This window comes from Tiliqua scincoides, chromosome 2 (assembly GCF_035046505.1).
Source record: "Tiliqua scincoides isolate rTilSci1 chromosome 2, rTilSci1.hap2, whole genome shotgun sequence".
Taxonomy (NCBI): domain Eukaryota; kingdom Metazoa; phylum Chordata; class Lepidosauria; order Squamata; family Scincidae; genus Tiliqua; species Tiliqua scincoides.
In genome coordinates, this window is record NC_089822.1 from 103634890 (window position 1) to 103650747 (window position 15858).

The following is a 15858-nucleotide window of genomic DNA, read 5'->3' on the forward strand; positions in this document are numbered from 1 at the left end:
CCAAAAGAACTTTGGGGCCAATCCTCTCCAACTTTCCAGTGTCAGTTCAGCTGCAGTGCAGCCCCAAGGTAAGGGATCAGACATTCCCCTCACCTTGAGAAGCCCTTTGTAACTGCCCCCCCCATGCAGACCACACCCCACTGGCATGGATGCATTGGTGCTGAAAAGTTTGGTAGAATTGGTCCCTGCGTCAGGGCAGGTCTGTCACGGAGCTGTTCTTATCAAATGGTGCAGTAGGGAATTTTTGAAATGTACTTTTGAAGTGAAAAATAGAGCTTTCTCTTGTCCTGCTCTTAATTGATTTGATTGGAACTGTAATTCGGACAGGGTACTAAAGCCCCTCCACCCATTTCTCCGTTTGGGGCCGTTCCCTCTGCCCACATTGGTTAAAGAAACCAATCACAGAAGATGTGTTTAGGATTGCATCTAGTATGACCTTCTGAGTTGTGGCTTTCTTGGCTAACACACATTGAATACTTACCTGAAGAACCTCGACATGAACAGTATTGAGATCTGTTCTCACCTTAGCCTTCATGACAAATTTTCTGTGGTTAGTGTAAAAATTAAATTGGGAAATTACCCTTAGCTTTCTTCTTTAACTGATCCCTATAAATGATGTCATTTTGTTCGTGGAGTTTTTTTTTTGGGGTGGTGGTGGTGGTTTCTATTTCCTGTAAATTGACATTGTTGGTAGTGTTTATGTTCGGTTATTTAGCTATACATTTAGCTATACATTGGCTATGCATTTCCAAAAGTATTTTGAAAAATAATTTTAAAAAATAGCAGACTTTTATAGGGTGGACGTATTTGTGCTGATCAAGTTGAGATACGGTTAATTATGTCTTGGTTATATTGCAGCGAATCTCACAGATTTGCGCAGGTTTTTTTTTTTAACAATCCCTGTTGAGCTTCTGGTAAAAAGTAATGTCTGAATTACATCGCTGGGTCCATTGCTGTGCCATTGCCGTGTGGCTGCTATTCATGTCAATGGGATATGTAAAGAACAAAAGTCTCTGGTGGGTTGTGCTTTTTGTTTTTCAGTCTTGATTTAAAAAATCACCACAATGCCCAGCGTCCTGTTTTTGCAGATGGTATTGCTTCAAGGTCTGCTTGGATTTGCACCAAACCTAAAAAAACTGATCTGGCTGATATTGAGTAGGTAAAGCAGGCCTAATTTGCTATCCACTGAAAAGATTTGGGTGGCCGTGCTTGGCTGCATTTTATCTGCATTTATTGGAGGCCCACGTAGTTCTCTTGACAAAAGAAGCAAAGGAAGCTATTTTTTTGAGCTGTCACTATTTTGAGCTATTTTTTTTATAGGACTGTCACCATCTCCCTTTCTTGTCAGGGCAAAGCCGGCACCCGCCCGGTGGAAAGAGCACTCTCCGTTGCACAGACAGGAAGCCTGCTGCTTGCGATTTAGTGTCACATCCTCTAAGAACGCGGCTGGCCCAAATCTCTGACATGGATGGGGGATGCTTGGGGGAGACAGTTTGGGGGGGCACATAGTTGGAAAAATGTGTTTGAAAGTCACACGCGCACTCCTCTGCAATCTTCAGGCATGAAAAGGGCTTCAAAGAGGAAATCACTTCAGATCACCAGAGTCTGAAGATGGTAATTTAATAGGGAAGCTCTACAGCTCCTAGTGGGTTGGTGTTACTTCCTCGTGTATTGATTTTTCTCCCCCTGTGAGTACATCGCAGAAATGCACTGGGATATTGAAAGCAGAAACTTCTGATGTATGGTTTGGATGAAAGGGAAAGGGGGTGGGGTGGGGGGGGAATGTGGCGAATTTGCCCACGTCAACTGTTGCTGGAAAAGTCACGTCAAGCCTATAAACATTGCAAGATGCGGAGCAGTCCAATGCAAAGTCAGAAGAGGACCCTGCTGTGTTTTTCCTGTTCTTTCCATCTGGGCCTGCAGGAGGAGGAGGTGGCGGTGAGGGCAGTACAAACCAGAGCAGCAGGACCTATCTTGGGAAAGATGATGAGGCAGCCAAATCCATGTGTCGCTGCAAAAACAAAAATGCCGCCAGCTTTGAAAAAGAAAAACAAGCTTTAAACAAATTCCTCAGAACATCGTATTTGCACTGTATCGACCGATTCCATAGATTTCTTTGCCTGTGGCCCGGCAGCAGGCACTGATCTTCCAGTGGTTCAGTTGTGAAGCGGCCTTTGTTAGCTGCCTTAGGGCCTCATCACCAGTGCGCAACGTTGCAAACGCGCTGGGAGGGACACCTGCGACACTTATTGCCTGACCAGCATGGGCACTGGCTCAGTGTGACCCCACACTGAGCCAGCATTGGGTGGAGGGAGGGCAACCACCAGCTGGAGCTCTGGGCAAGTGCCCGGCAGTGGAGAGGTGAGTCTGGGCTTGGGGAGAGGCATTCCGGGGCAGGGGGAGGTGGGGAGAAGGCATGGCGGGAAAGGGAGTGGAGCGGGAGGTGGCGGAGATGGTGGCAGGCCCTGCCGCCATATCCTGACCTCCCTCCAGGCCCAGTAGACCCGACAAAGGTCTCCTCAAATCTGCGCCTATTCGATAGCGGGTGCAGATATGAGGCGACCCATTGGGGGCTGCCTGGGGTTTACACGGAGTATGGGAGCATAAGCGCCTTTACTCCAAATAGCCCCAGTGGCACTTCCCAGCCCCTTGGGATGCAGCAATAGTCATTTTGGTGCCGCTGCAGCCCTGGGCGCTAGGAAGCTGAGGATTGGGCTGCCCCTAAGCAATGATGGGAAAGTGCTCAGAATTTTTCTGATTCTCAGTCCTGGGGACAAGTGACAAGAGAGGGCTGTTACAATCAAGCGCTATTTTATTTATTAATTACATTATTTATATACTGTACCACCTTCCACATAAATTCAAGGCAGTTTACATAGGTAGGCTGACCATAAACCCCATTTTTCCATAGGATTTTGACAAGTATTGTTCCATGGGAGAGACTTTGTGGGCATCCCAGAGACTGGCTGCTTTTTTTTCTGGAATGAACAGATCCTTGGCCTGTTCCAGCACAACTTGTCTTATTATGGGCGCAATCCTAACCCCTTATGTCAGTGCTTTCCAGCACTAACGTAAGGGCAGTGCAGCTCCAAGGTAAGGGAACAAACATTCCATTACTTTGAGGAGGCCTCTGTAAGTGACACCCAACTGTAGGATGCAGCACATGTCCCATTGGCACCGCTATGCCAGTGCTGGAAAGGATTGACATAAGGGGTTAGGATTGCGCCCTTTGTCTTAAACTGAGTCAGAGCATTGGTCTTTCTAGCTCAAAACAGTGTGCACCTAGCACCTACTGCTGACAGCTCTCAAGGGCAGTGACATTGCTGGGGGGGGGGGTGCAGGCCACACAGCGCGGTTGACACCACTGCTGGCCAAACTTTGGTATTTTTGAATAATACCATCATGTTGTACATCTGCTGATGTGTAATTTCATGCAGAATGCAGTGAAACAAACTGTGTTGAAATATCTCTATTCTATCAAAAGTTATAGCCAAAAAACCGGCATGGTGGGGCAATGGTACATCACCATGTCTACTGCCCAGAGTGTTGCCCCACCCACTGCATGGGAGGAGGTCCAAAGGGGTGATGTGCTGGCCTCCTGCACCAAGTGATACAAACCCTCATGATACCACTACTCCAGCAGAGGTCTCTTCATCTTTTGAAATCCATCATTCCCTGGAGATGCTGAGGACGGAACATGGGAGGACCTCCTGTGTACAAAGCCTGTGTTCTATGCTTTGCCCATTATTTTTTTTTTCTTCACATTTTTATACTTCCTCCAAAGAGCTCAGTGCAGTGTACACAGCTGCTCCCCTCCTTTTGTCCTCACAACAACCCTGTGAGGTAGGTGAGGCTGAGAGAAAGTGACTGGCCCAAGGTCACCCAAGAAGCTTCATGGCTGAGGGGGGATTTGAATCTGGATCTTCCAGGTCTAAGTCCACCTCCCAAACCACTACACCACCCTGGCTCTCTCCTTTTTTGGATTCTCTCCTTTTTTACTTTGAAAATCCTCTGTGTTCTGATGGATATTAGTGGGGGTTTTAGGCAGGCATCCCTCCGCATGTCCTCAGGTGTGTGGAAGTTTGTAACTGGGAGATGTGAGAGCAACTCCCCCTGAACATGGAGCCAGGGTGGAGCTGGCCCAGGAGTGGAGTGTGAAAGAGGCTGCTGTGTGGAATGATGCTCCCTTCCTCACCCAGCTAGTCAACATGCGCTGGGATGTGCTGAAGTGAGTCCACAGAGAATTCATACTCCATTGCAGATATTTTCAAAGAGCAGCTTCATGGGAAAACAATTTTTGGTGGGAAAATGGCACTGAGGAAGAGTGTTAATCCCCCACTCCCCATGGCTGCTCTGTGGAAAAAAAAGGAGGATTGGAAAAAGCCTATCTCTGAGGCCTTGAGGCAGGCTTAATGTAACATGTCGTTTGGCCCTGTGTGTCTGATGGCTGGGAATCCATCTTCAAGCAGTAACTCTAATGAAGCTGTTACAGCTGCAGAGATTCACTTGGAGGGTGTGTGTGTGTGTATGTGTAATGGCAGTTGGCTCTCTTTCTTTTTCAACGTGGTTTGGTTTGAAGAAGGAAGGCTCTCCCCTGGGATTTGATTGATATGGTTTTGGCAGCTGTAAATTGCTCACAGCATGCTGCAAAATCCCTCCTATGAGATATTTTCAGTTCCATTGAAATCTCATGGTTTGAAGAAAAAAAAACTGCAATACCCAAAGCCAGCGTCGGAGAACAGAGCAGATGTGTCTTTCAGCTGGCTCGTGCTTCTGCCTTGGACTGTTCTTCTGGCCAATGTGTAGAAAAGATGGCTCTGATGAAAAATCACACAGAGGGTGAACTTTTTAACTTGTGCGCTTTGGGGAGGGGAGGAAAATCGAGAGCATGACACCAGTGTTAATAAAAGCTGTTCAAATGTCAGAAAACTTTCCAGAAGCAGTTGTCCCATAGTTGTCTTTTACACGTCATGCATTGGTGTGTAATGTTCTTGGTAGTCCCCTCGTGGAATGCTTTTAAAGATACAACGTAGTATTGAACTGTTAAAATAATACTTCTTGTAACTGCATTTTTTAAAAAAAGCGGTGTTATTTTTTTTTTCCCTAGTACAGTACATTAGATTCTTCTGCAGAGGCCCGACCTCTGACATTATGAATGCACAAGGAAACCTTGTGGAATCATTTTTACAATAGTTAGTAGTGCCTCTTGACATGAAATGCAGTGATATGTACACTGATTTTTACAACTATGGCTAATGCTTGATTACATGTTTATTTTATTTAATTTTCCATTTTTATGCTGCCCGTCTGCTCAGGGTGGTTACAAAGTTCCTTCTCGCCTTTTGTCCTCACAACAACCCTGTGAGGTAGGATAGGCTGAGATATGGGGTGGGAGAGAGTGGAGTGGGGGTTGGGCAGGAGGAGGTGTTACCTGGAGCAGGTGTTGTGCGCCAGGTGCTATTCCCTTCCTCACTTCCTGACATTAGACGAGCCAGCTAAAGAGCTGGCGCGGGTTCAGGGGGGCCCACTGGTGAGAGGGAGACTTACAGGAAGGGGAAATATGCTTCATAGGGGTAAGGGGAGAAATTGCTGTGAAGGGATGCTCTGGTAGTGTGTGACTTCGCACACTGTCATTCACAGTTACAATTAGTGCTGGCAGAATGCTCATTTTTAAGAATTGGGCTGTTTAATACAGTGGAATCCCAGTATCAGCAGGGGATCCATTCCAGGACATACACCCCCCCCCCCCCGTGGATAATGAATTCTGCTGATAATTAAATACAGGACTGGAGGGTTGCAGAGGACCTCTCAGATGTGATCGGAAGTCACAGGTACGAATGGGAAATGACGTCCAGTTGTGTCTGGGAGGTCCTCTGAGGCCCTCTGGCCGTGGGCTTGGCATCTGCGGATACTAAAATCCAGGAAGGCCAAGCAACTGTTACCCTGCACATGCCCGATCTCGTCTGATCTCGGAAGCTAAGCAGGGTCGGGCCTGGTTAGTACTTGGATGGGAGACCGCCTGGGAATACCGGGTGCTGCAGGCTTATACCATAGTCTTTCGAGACTGAAGGTTGCCAACCACCAACCAAGCCTGTGGATAAGGAGGGCCCACTGTACTGTATGATTTTCCACTCTGAGAACTCATTTGGGCTGAAAAGCAAATTACACACCTGCAAATCAGCCAATAAAATGCCCGCTCACATTGATATCTAAACAAAGATGAGACACAAGGAGGAAGGCAGACAAAGTGACTAGGGGCCCGGTCCTATCCAACTTTCTAGCACTGATGCAGCTATGCCAATGGGATTGCATCTTACAGTCTTGGAGGTCTCCTCTAGGTAAGAGAATGTTTGTTACCTTGCCTTGGGGTTGCATTGCTGCTGGAAAACTGGATAGGATCGGGCCCTAGAGAAGGTGAGGCAAAGTTTCTATATACTTTCCTCCTCATTCCTACTGCACCTTTGTAAGAGTGGATGATTGCTACAATTTGATAGACATTTCTGTTTTGTTTTACTTTAAAACAAAGGTTGCAAGCGGACTCATGGGCTGGCTGATGGTGTAGAAAAGCAGAAACCTCTTGCAGGAACTGTTACCCTGCACATGCCTGATCTCGGAAGCTAAGCAGGGTCGGGCCTGGTTAGTACTTGGATGGGAGACCGCCTGGGAATACCGGGTGCTGTAGGCTTATACCAGAGTCTTTCGAGACTGAAGGTTGCCAACCTTGCATGAATTCAATAGGGGGCCTTATGTAGGCTCCTGTTTGTCGGCCTCAGTTCCCATCAACAATATCATACGTGCGAAGGGATTGGACACATTTGTATCAAATGCTGTATTAGAAGACACCATGTGAATCCAATATATCCCATGTAAGAGGCATGCGTTGTGGTTGACTGTATATAGGGTATTCTGATGATGCTGTTACTGACAATGATGGCTATGGCCCAATCCTAACATGGCCTTAGCATTATGGCAGCGTAAGGGTAGTCGTAAAGCATGAGATGACTTACAATGTGGCCTGGCTGCTGCAGCAAGTGGTGTGCAGCTGGGTTTACACATTAGTGGACGGAGAAAGAGCTCTAGCACCAGTAAGTCAGTGTAATGGGAAGATAGAAAGAAGAGGAAGGGGGAAGAATGACTAATGGGGTTTGGAGGAGGGCCGATCAAGGCCAGGAAGGGAACGGTATCAGTAGCGGCAGAGCCACTGATATCCTATCTCCCGTCCCAGCCTCAATTTGCCTTCCTGGGTCCATTCAGGCTTGCTCCAGCTACAGCTTGTGCAAGTCTGAGTGGATCCAGCAGGGCATCAAAGGCTTATCCTGAGGCAAGGGAACAAGTGTTTCCTTACCCTGAGGAAGCTTTCGTAGCCCCAAACTCCCCAGTGGACACCATGTGCTCCTTTGGCATGGCTGCAACACTGTGTGGAGAGTTAGGTAGGATTGCTACATTGGTTGTTCTAAGATGTATCTTACTAAACATCAGAAGACACGCAGATTTTTAAGGATCATTATATTGTCGTGCAAGATGTACCATTTCCCTATATTATGTTGAGTTTGAATATTTAGAAGAAGATGACCTCTTTTTAGAAGTAGACTACCTCAGAATAACAGGTGCAAGGGGGTGGCACCAGGATGCAGGTTTCTTGTTGTCTTATGTGCTCCTGGAGGCTTCTGGTGGGTCACTGAGAGAGACAGGAAGCTGGACTAGATGGACCTTTGACCGGATCCAGCAGGGCTCTTCTTATGTTCTTAATTGATGCTGCATTGGTTGACTTGCTAATCAGAATTTCAGTTTATATTGTGTGTAGCAGGTTCTCTAGGCCAGTGCAAACCACATCCCAGCTGCTTGCTTTACCAGTGCCCTGCTGAAGGTCTTGCTTATCTGTGCAGGCCACAAAAGAAAGAGAAGGCGTCTCCGTGTTCTTCCTCATACATAAGGGACAAAGGTTTAACATGGTTTTCTTTAAAATGAAATTCCTGGGAAGGGGCCAGGAACATCCCTGAGTATAGGCAGCCCCCTGCAGTCCCCCCCCCCAATATAGCAATGGCTTTGGTTTCCAGAAACATATATAGCTCATTATGAAAAATGTTTCACTGTAAGAAATTCAATGCGCAACAAAGTAACTCACATTATTTGCTTCATTTCAGCCCCCAGCATTCTGTTTTTTTTTTTTTTCAACCAGCCTTTTATATCCAAGGTGTCCCTTGAAATAACAATTGCTTTCCCAGTAATTTTTCCCATATGTTTGCCATCTTTCCCTCTCCTTTGGTAGAGATATGTGGGGCTGTAAAGCTATGTGGTTATTTTCTCAGGAAACATCATTGTTCCGAAGATTATAGTATAGGAACAAATAACATATATTTGCAGAGTAAGCACTGCCCTATCCCACAACCAAAAGGCATCATTCATCATTTCTGAGGACAAAGATGCTCAAAAGAAAGGAAGAAAAACTCTTTGTCTAAAAATAACCAGCTTTGTAAGAGCAGCACATATGGGATGACATACAGCTGAACCGAATATTGTTTCTACCAGTGCTGAGTGAATTTGCTTCTTTAGTTTGTCCCCACCTACCACTGGTGTGCTCTCTTCTCTTATACCTTGATCATGTTTGTTACTATTTATATTGTGTGCAATTCTATGCGGCAGTACTGGTATCCCTGCACATGCCTGATCTTGTCTGATCTCAGAAGCTAAGCAGAGTCAGGCCTGGTTAGTACTTGGATGGGAGACTGCCTGGGAATACCAGGTGCTGTAGGCTTATATCATAGTCTTTCGAGACTGAAGGTTGCCAACCATTATTTCTATGCGGCAGCCTTAAAGCTTATCTAAAATACCTGATGTCATGTTGGAAACAAAACCAGATTGTAAATCACAACAATAAGATGCTTGTATAAAAGAAAGGCCATTGCCCTATGGTCAAATCCTATTGTATCTCTGCACTAGCAGAACACACATTCCACCAGTGGGAGCTATTGCAAAAGCACTGTAAAGCGCTTTGTGACAGCACTTCGAGCTGGCATGCCAGAGGAAGGCTGAAGTCTTCTCTTGTGCGCCAGAGTTCACAGGGATGACCACTGGACCAGGTAAATCTGGTGCGAGGGCAGAGGGACAGAGAGGGATGGAACGGGGCGGGGGAGAGAGCAGCGACAGGGTCAGGAGTGGACAAATCAGGCCTGGGAAAGGGGGCAGGATTGGTGGTGCTTGCATGTGCTATATCCTATCCCCTCATCCCAGGCCTGATCCACCAACACAGACCAATTTGGACTTGCGCCAGCAATGAGGCTAGTGTAGGTTCACATCGACCTTTTGCAGCTGCAAGGGCTTACTTTGGGGCAAGGGAACAGATGTCCCCTTACACCAAGGAGACCTCCAGCAGCCAAAATTTCCTCCATAGGATGTACCGGAGCCCACGCCAGTGCTGCTGCATTGCAGCATGGGAAATTTAGTTAGGATTGGGCTGCTAATCTCAGAAATTCCCAACACTGACTTTATTTTCTTGGGGAAAATATGGGGAACTTTAGAGATGAAGAGTTTGATGGTCTGTGCTGCTTGCTCCCTTTCTTTTGCAGATTCAGAGCAGAGCACAGGGTCAGACAGTGAAGTGCTGGCTGAGAGGACATCCTGCTCTTTTGGCTCCCACACAGACCTCACATCCAGCGGCTCCATCCCTCAGCCACCTCCAGCTTCATCCATGGAGGAGATCCAGGTGGAGCTGCAGTGCGCCGATCTCTGGAAAAGGTTCCATGACATTGGCACAGAAATGATCATCACTAAAGCAGGCAGGTAAGATGGGTGCCTCTCTTAATCACAATTCAATGGTTTCAGTGTGCAGCTGGTTTGATGAAATAGAAACCTTGCCGTATCACAGTCCTTACATTGTCCTACTCTCAGCTCCCAAGAGTTAGGAGGATCTGAACTTGGGTAGGAATTTTTTTTCTTATTTCAAATTATGTTGGTACTCCACCTTTGCATCCATACCAGCCTAGATGCTATTGAATGCCTGGCAGTGTATTTCAGAATAGACATATATAGGAAATCTGAGCCATCAATGTGCGCAACTCTTGCCATATTTCACCTCTTAATCCTTGCTTCAGCTATACCGAAACAGCTGGTACCATTTGGGTACATGTTGGCTGAATTCAGGGGTGGTCAACTTAAAAAAAATTTTTTTTTGATGGTAATCATTTCAAACATTTAGGCAATTTTCCATTAGTATCGGCACTTTATTACTAGTAGCAAGCGACATTCAACACTGATGGGAAAGCATTTCGTATAACTGTCTGTAGCACGCCTATATATGGGGAACCATTTTGATCATCTCAATAGATGCAGCACCTGGAGGGGAAAAATGTATAGCTGATTGGTGTATGGAGAGAGTCAAGGAGGGAGATGGGTCATCTGAATGTTGAAAGTGTGGGTCGGCAAGCATTTAGTGTATTTCTTATCCAGACCTGAAACTGACAAAATTTTGACTGCATACCGACGTTCATAAGAAACAGAAGTTGTTGCTTTCTGGAAGTGCATTTGTTGGGTAGCAAGATGGGCAGCCCAGTCCTAATGGTGGTGGCATTGCCGGTAGAAGCTGGGCAGCCCAGTCCTAATGGTGGCAGCACTGCCGGGTGCAGCAGCACCAAAACAGTTACCGCTGCAACCTTCCCTCTGCAATGGGGCTTCTTAAGTCTACGTCAGCTATTTTGTCGGCACAGATTTGAGAGCCTCCATGTCAGGCTTTGCAGCCCGACAAAGAGGATAGTATATGGAAGAGCAGGGCTCCACCAATGCCACCCTCTCTGGCCCCAGTTCCTCCCCCTGGGTCTCTCAATGCCTTCTAAGGCATTAAAAAGTCACTTTGGGTTTCACGGAAAAACTGGAAGTGACATTTTTTCAGCTCTAGGGCTCAGCCTGGCAGAGGCTGCAGATGAATATCTGTGGCTCTGGGGGATGGGGAGGCCACCGTATCCTTTGTTTAGGGTAACCACGGGAAGGGGGGGGTTCTGAAGGTAATCCCTGTAGATATGGGGGCATGCCTGTATGTGAAAAATGGATAGATAAATGTTAGCAGCAACTGTTACCCTGCACATGCCTGATCTGGTCTGATCTTGGAAGCTAAGCAGGGTCAGGCCTGGTTAGTACTTGGATGGGAGACCGCTTGGGAATACCAGGTGCTGTAGGCTTGTACCAGAGTCTTTCGAGACTGAAGGTTGCCAACCAAATGCAGCACTGTTAAAAAGCAACGCACACACACATTTCACATTTGTAAATGTAAGTTAATCCAGGGAGGGGGAGGAGAAGAATGACTACAGCTGTTTGCCAATCTGTTTTGCACAGTCAGTTGCCTGCCACCCCTGGGCATAGCTGGCTGTGCAAGAAAACTTGTAGAACCAGCATAAGTAGGAGGAAGCTGAATTTGCCTTACAAGCAGAAAAGAATGATTCCAACCTGGTAACTGTTGCTGACAGGTTCATTTAGGTACACCCTAAGGCTGAAATTTTATACCCACTTACATGGGAGTAAGTCCCATTAAGCTCAGTAGGGCTTACTTCTGAGTTGACATGTATAGGATTGCACTTCCAGATACTTATATTTGGAAAACTGGAACCGATTTGCATTTTTTCATGGTTGTAATTTAAATTTTTATATTACATCATAATACTTAGTTCTCTGACACGTCACTTTCCAATGAAGGTGCTGTCACAGTTGTTGTGTGCATTTCTATACTTGCCTTAGTCACAAAGCTTGATGTCGTTGTCATCACCATCATCATCAATAAGAGTATTTATGTACCACTTTTCAACAAAAAGTTTGCAGTGTGGTCTACATAGCTAAATAAATAAAAGGCATCATGTCCCCACAGGACCCACAGTCTAAAAAAGATGCAGAAGAAACACCATCAAACAGCCATTGGAAAAAGGCACCATGCTGATGTGACAGAGAAAGGGACTCTTGGGGGAAGGCCAGGGAAGTAGTGCCAAGTGGTTAGCATGCACGCACCCCCCTTCTTACTCACTGCTTTCTCTTGATTGAACCAGCAGCTGCAGGAGCAAACATTGGCAATTTATATCTGCTGCCACCATTCCAGGCTACAGAGACCAGGCAGAAGAGGGCCATCTGGGAAAAACCAGGCCCAGGAGAGCACTGAACTCCACAGGTTCTTAATAAAATCAAACCCACATTAGCACCTGCAAGTTGAATGCCAGATACAAGGGAGAGAGTCAGGAAGCATGTCTCTTGTCTTGAGTGCTCCCTGAGGCATCTGGTGGGCCACTGTGAGATACAAGAGGCTGGACTAGATGGGCCTTTGACCTGATCCAGCGGGACTCTTCTTATGTTGTTATTTTCTTATGTAGCATTAACAGGAAGCAGAAGTTTCTGTGTGTGGGTAGTTTGGGATTGAGTTTAATTAATATTAATAGGTAGAAGCTCTCCTTAAATGTCACATTCAGCCAGTGGTATTGTGGAAGCTGGGCTTGTTTTTAAGCATTGCAATATTTTGGCAATAAAAGTTTCCTATAAATTAAAAGCTAAGTTTATGACAACGCCTCTGGAGGCTTGAGGAGTGTCTGCCCCAAAAGTTCTGTTATCTGTCTCTGTGAAATGAATATTGCCTATTCCACTAAGTTAACATTTAATTCCAATTACTTGCATTTTTGTAAGTAATCAGCACCTTGGACAGAGAAAAGATTGAAGAGGAGCCCACCACTTGGGCTATAATAGTTGTTCAGTGATACAGGAAAGTGGGTCTGAATTTCCACTGTTTTTTATTTGCCCCCTTTTGTACTCCCTGAATTTGACCAGAAGGACTGAATGTAAGAATCCTCTGTGGCTTATGAGAATGCTCTTAACATAAGAAAAAGCCAGCTGGATCAGGCCAAAAGCCCATGTAGTCCATCCTCCTGTATCTCACAGTGGCCCACCATATGCCTCCTGGAGCAAACAAGACAACAGGAGACCTATGTCCTGGTGCCTCCCTTGCATCTGGCATTCTACTTCTAAAATCAGGAGGTTGCACATCCCCATCATGGCTGGTAACCCTTGATGGACTTTTCCTCCAGAAATTTGTCCAATCCCCTTTTAAAGGCATCCAGGCTAGATGCCATCACCACATCCTGTGGCAAGGAGTTCCACAGACTAACTGCACACTGGGTAAAGAAATGTTCTCTTTTGTCTGTCCTAACTCTCCCAACACTCAATTTTAGTGGATGTCCCCTGGTTCTGGTGTTATGTGAGAGTGTAAAGAGCATTTCTCTATCCACTTTATCCTTCCCAGGCATAATTTTGTATGTCTCAATCATATCCCCCCTCAGGCGCCTCTTTTCTAGGCTGAAGAGACCTAAACGCCATAGCCTTTCTTCATAAGGAAGGTGCCCCAGCCCAGTAATCGTCTTGCTCTCTTTTGCACCTTTTCCATTTCCACTATGTCTTTTTTGAGATGTGGCGACCAGAACTGGACACAGTACTCCAGGTGTGGCCTTACCATCGATTTGTACAATGGCATTATAATATTAGCCGTTTTGTTCTCAATAGCTTTTCTAATGATCTCAAGCATAGAATTGGCCTTCTTCACCGCTGCCGCACATTGGGTCAACACTTTCATTGAGCTATCCACCAGCACTCCAACATCTCTCTCCTGATCTGTCTCAGACAGCTCAGAACCTTAGCTCAGCTCAGACAGCTTAGTCTATTCTTGAGATACTATTATATTGTGCTACATGAACCAGCTAAGTTCAGGCAAAGTTTTTGATAATCCACATTTTAGCAGTTTATTAAAACCAGTTTGAGCATCTTTGGAGGTCCGTCATTCTTGAATATGAACAGCTGACTCTAATCTTATCAATTGATATAAATTAAAATCAGCAACTGTATTAAACAAAAGCTTTGCTTCAAAAAGACTGTGCTTTTTTTAAAACAACACCAGAAATAGCAACAAAGAATAACAAACCTATAAGCACCAAATAACTTTATCTCAGATCATGAAAGAACAGAATATGTCAGCAGTAACTGTTACCCTGCACATACCTGATCTTGTCTGATCTCGGAAGCTAAGCAGGGTCAGGCCTGGTTAGTACTTGGATGGGAGACCGTCTCGGAATACCGGATGCTGTAGGCTTATACCATAGTCTTTCGAGACTGAAGGTTGCCAACCAAAGAATATGTTACCACACATCGCATAGTGGGCTGAGTCTCTGTAAAACCAAGATTGGTCCTCAGTGACTCAACAACACTATGGGCAAAGTAAGGACTTGTTAAATACATATGAGTGGCCAGGGATTCCACCCGAGACTGAGGAGGAGCTTGCGGATGCCTCCCTAAATTCTACCATCTTGCAGAGGAGTCAGGAGAGCAATAAAGGTATTTTTAAAATTACTTTTCTAGATTGCTTTGAGAGTTTACTCAGGTGAAAAGTTTATTCCATGTATTAAACACAGCAAGTCCTTACTTAAAGTCATTTCTTTAAAAGTAGCTTCATTATAAAGTTAATGAGAAAAAAAATAAATACATTCCTGGCTTGGGCCACTGTCTGTGTGGTGTTTGCATGTTCTCCCCATATCTGTATGGGTTTTCTCTGACTCAGAAAGCTCACATTTATTTCAATGTTTAATACTAAAACTGGATGTAGCCACAAGGCAGTGGAGGTTTGGGATCAGAGTTTTCCTTCTCTCAGATGAGCTGCCTTCCCAGGCTGACGAGTCCCATCTACCCTGTGGCTGTTTAGTCGCCTCTTACGACAAGTACAGCCAACCTCCTTTACCCAGGCTTTGCGCACTGGAGAGGACACTCTGTTCCAGAACCACCAATCAGAGCGTGACACCATAGTCTTCTGAGACTAAAGGATGCCAACAACAATATTAAAAGTGATTTGGGTCTTTATTCAGGTTTGGTGATGTTTTTGTGACCAGAATATTCTGCAGGAACATATACCAATTAGCCTACGGTAAAATTAGTTGTGCTGTAAGGACCCAACCCTATCCAACTTTCCAGGCACAATGCAACCCTGAGGTAAGGGAACAAACATTCCCTTACCTTAAAGAGGCCTCCATGACTCCCCCCCCCCCACTGCAGAAGCAGGGCATGCTTCATTGGCATGGCTGCACTGGGGTTGGAAAATTGGATAGTGGATCTGCAGGTTTGAATTGACATGCTGTCAGTTTTACATCCCTGTTTACAATGTACATTTGTTGGATAGCCCATTGAAAGTCCAACTGTGCTTGACTCATCTGAGACAACTCCAGGGGAGGAGTTAACTAGGCATAATAAGAACAGTGATGCAATGAAGAAGGCCTCCATGGTGAAGTGGTGACATGCCAAGAACCACTTGTACCCAAGTAGGGCAACTTCTTTACTGGCCATGGTAGCCAAATGGGCCTTGAATAAATTCTTGTTGAGATTTTTGGGAGTTATGGGCTATAGGTATGAAAGTGCCTTGAATTTGGAGAGGTGGAGCTTCCCAGAGAAGGGAAGTCAGTGGAAGACTATTATGTAGATGACTTGCCAGGCTAGGTCATACCATTGATGAAGAGGATACAATAACTCTACTAGCCACCCATTATCTTATTTCTCTTGCCCCTTCTTGTTTCCTGACAATAGAATGAGCAATTGGACTTGGGATATAAAGAAAAAAATCCACTAGGAAGTTCTCTTGCTCAAGTCCTATTGAACTGAATGGGAGGTACTCAAGGGCAGTGATATGTTATTGGCTATTTCCATTGATTTTCATTAGCATCTGTGCAAAAGACGCAGCAATGAACCTAGCACTGGGCAAATGGGGCAAATGCCCTAGGCACTGGGTCCGCGTGCCCGTAGGACTGTGCGGGAAGCCTTCTGAGATTCCCGATGAGGCTGGAAACTGCACTTCCAATTTTC

At 45.7% G+C, this 15858-nt stretch overlaps 1 protein-coding gene and 4 pseudogenes across 1 annotated transcript in view; all 5 read left to right on the forward strand.

Annotated features, from left to right (window-relative positions):
* The window catches only part of TBX15 (T-box transcription factor 15), a 100432-nt gene that overhangs the window by 38988 nt on the left and 45586 nt on the right, over positions 1-15858 (forward strand). Inside the window, exon 2 of the mRNA XM_066616244.1 lies at positions 9567-9780. Within this exon, the coding sequence (XP_066472341.1) occupies positions 9567-9780 (214 nt within the window). The remainder of the gene's footprint in view (positions 1-9566; positions 9781-15858) is intronic.
* Positions 5928-6044, forward strand: LOC136643086 (5S ribosomal RNA; annotated as a pseudogene).
* LOC136642927 (5S ribosomal RNA) lies at positions 8633-8755 on the forward strand (annotated as a pseudogene).
* Positions 11052-11171, forward strand: LOC136642534 (5S ribosomal RNA; annotated as a pseudogene).
* Positions 13985-14104, forward strand: LOC136642978 (5S ribosomal RNA; annotated as a pseudogene).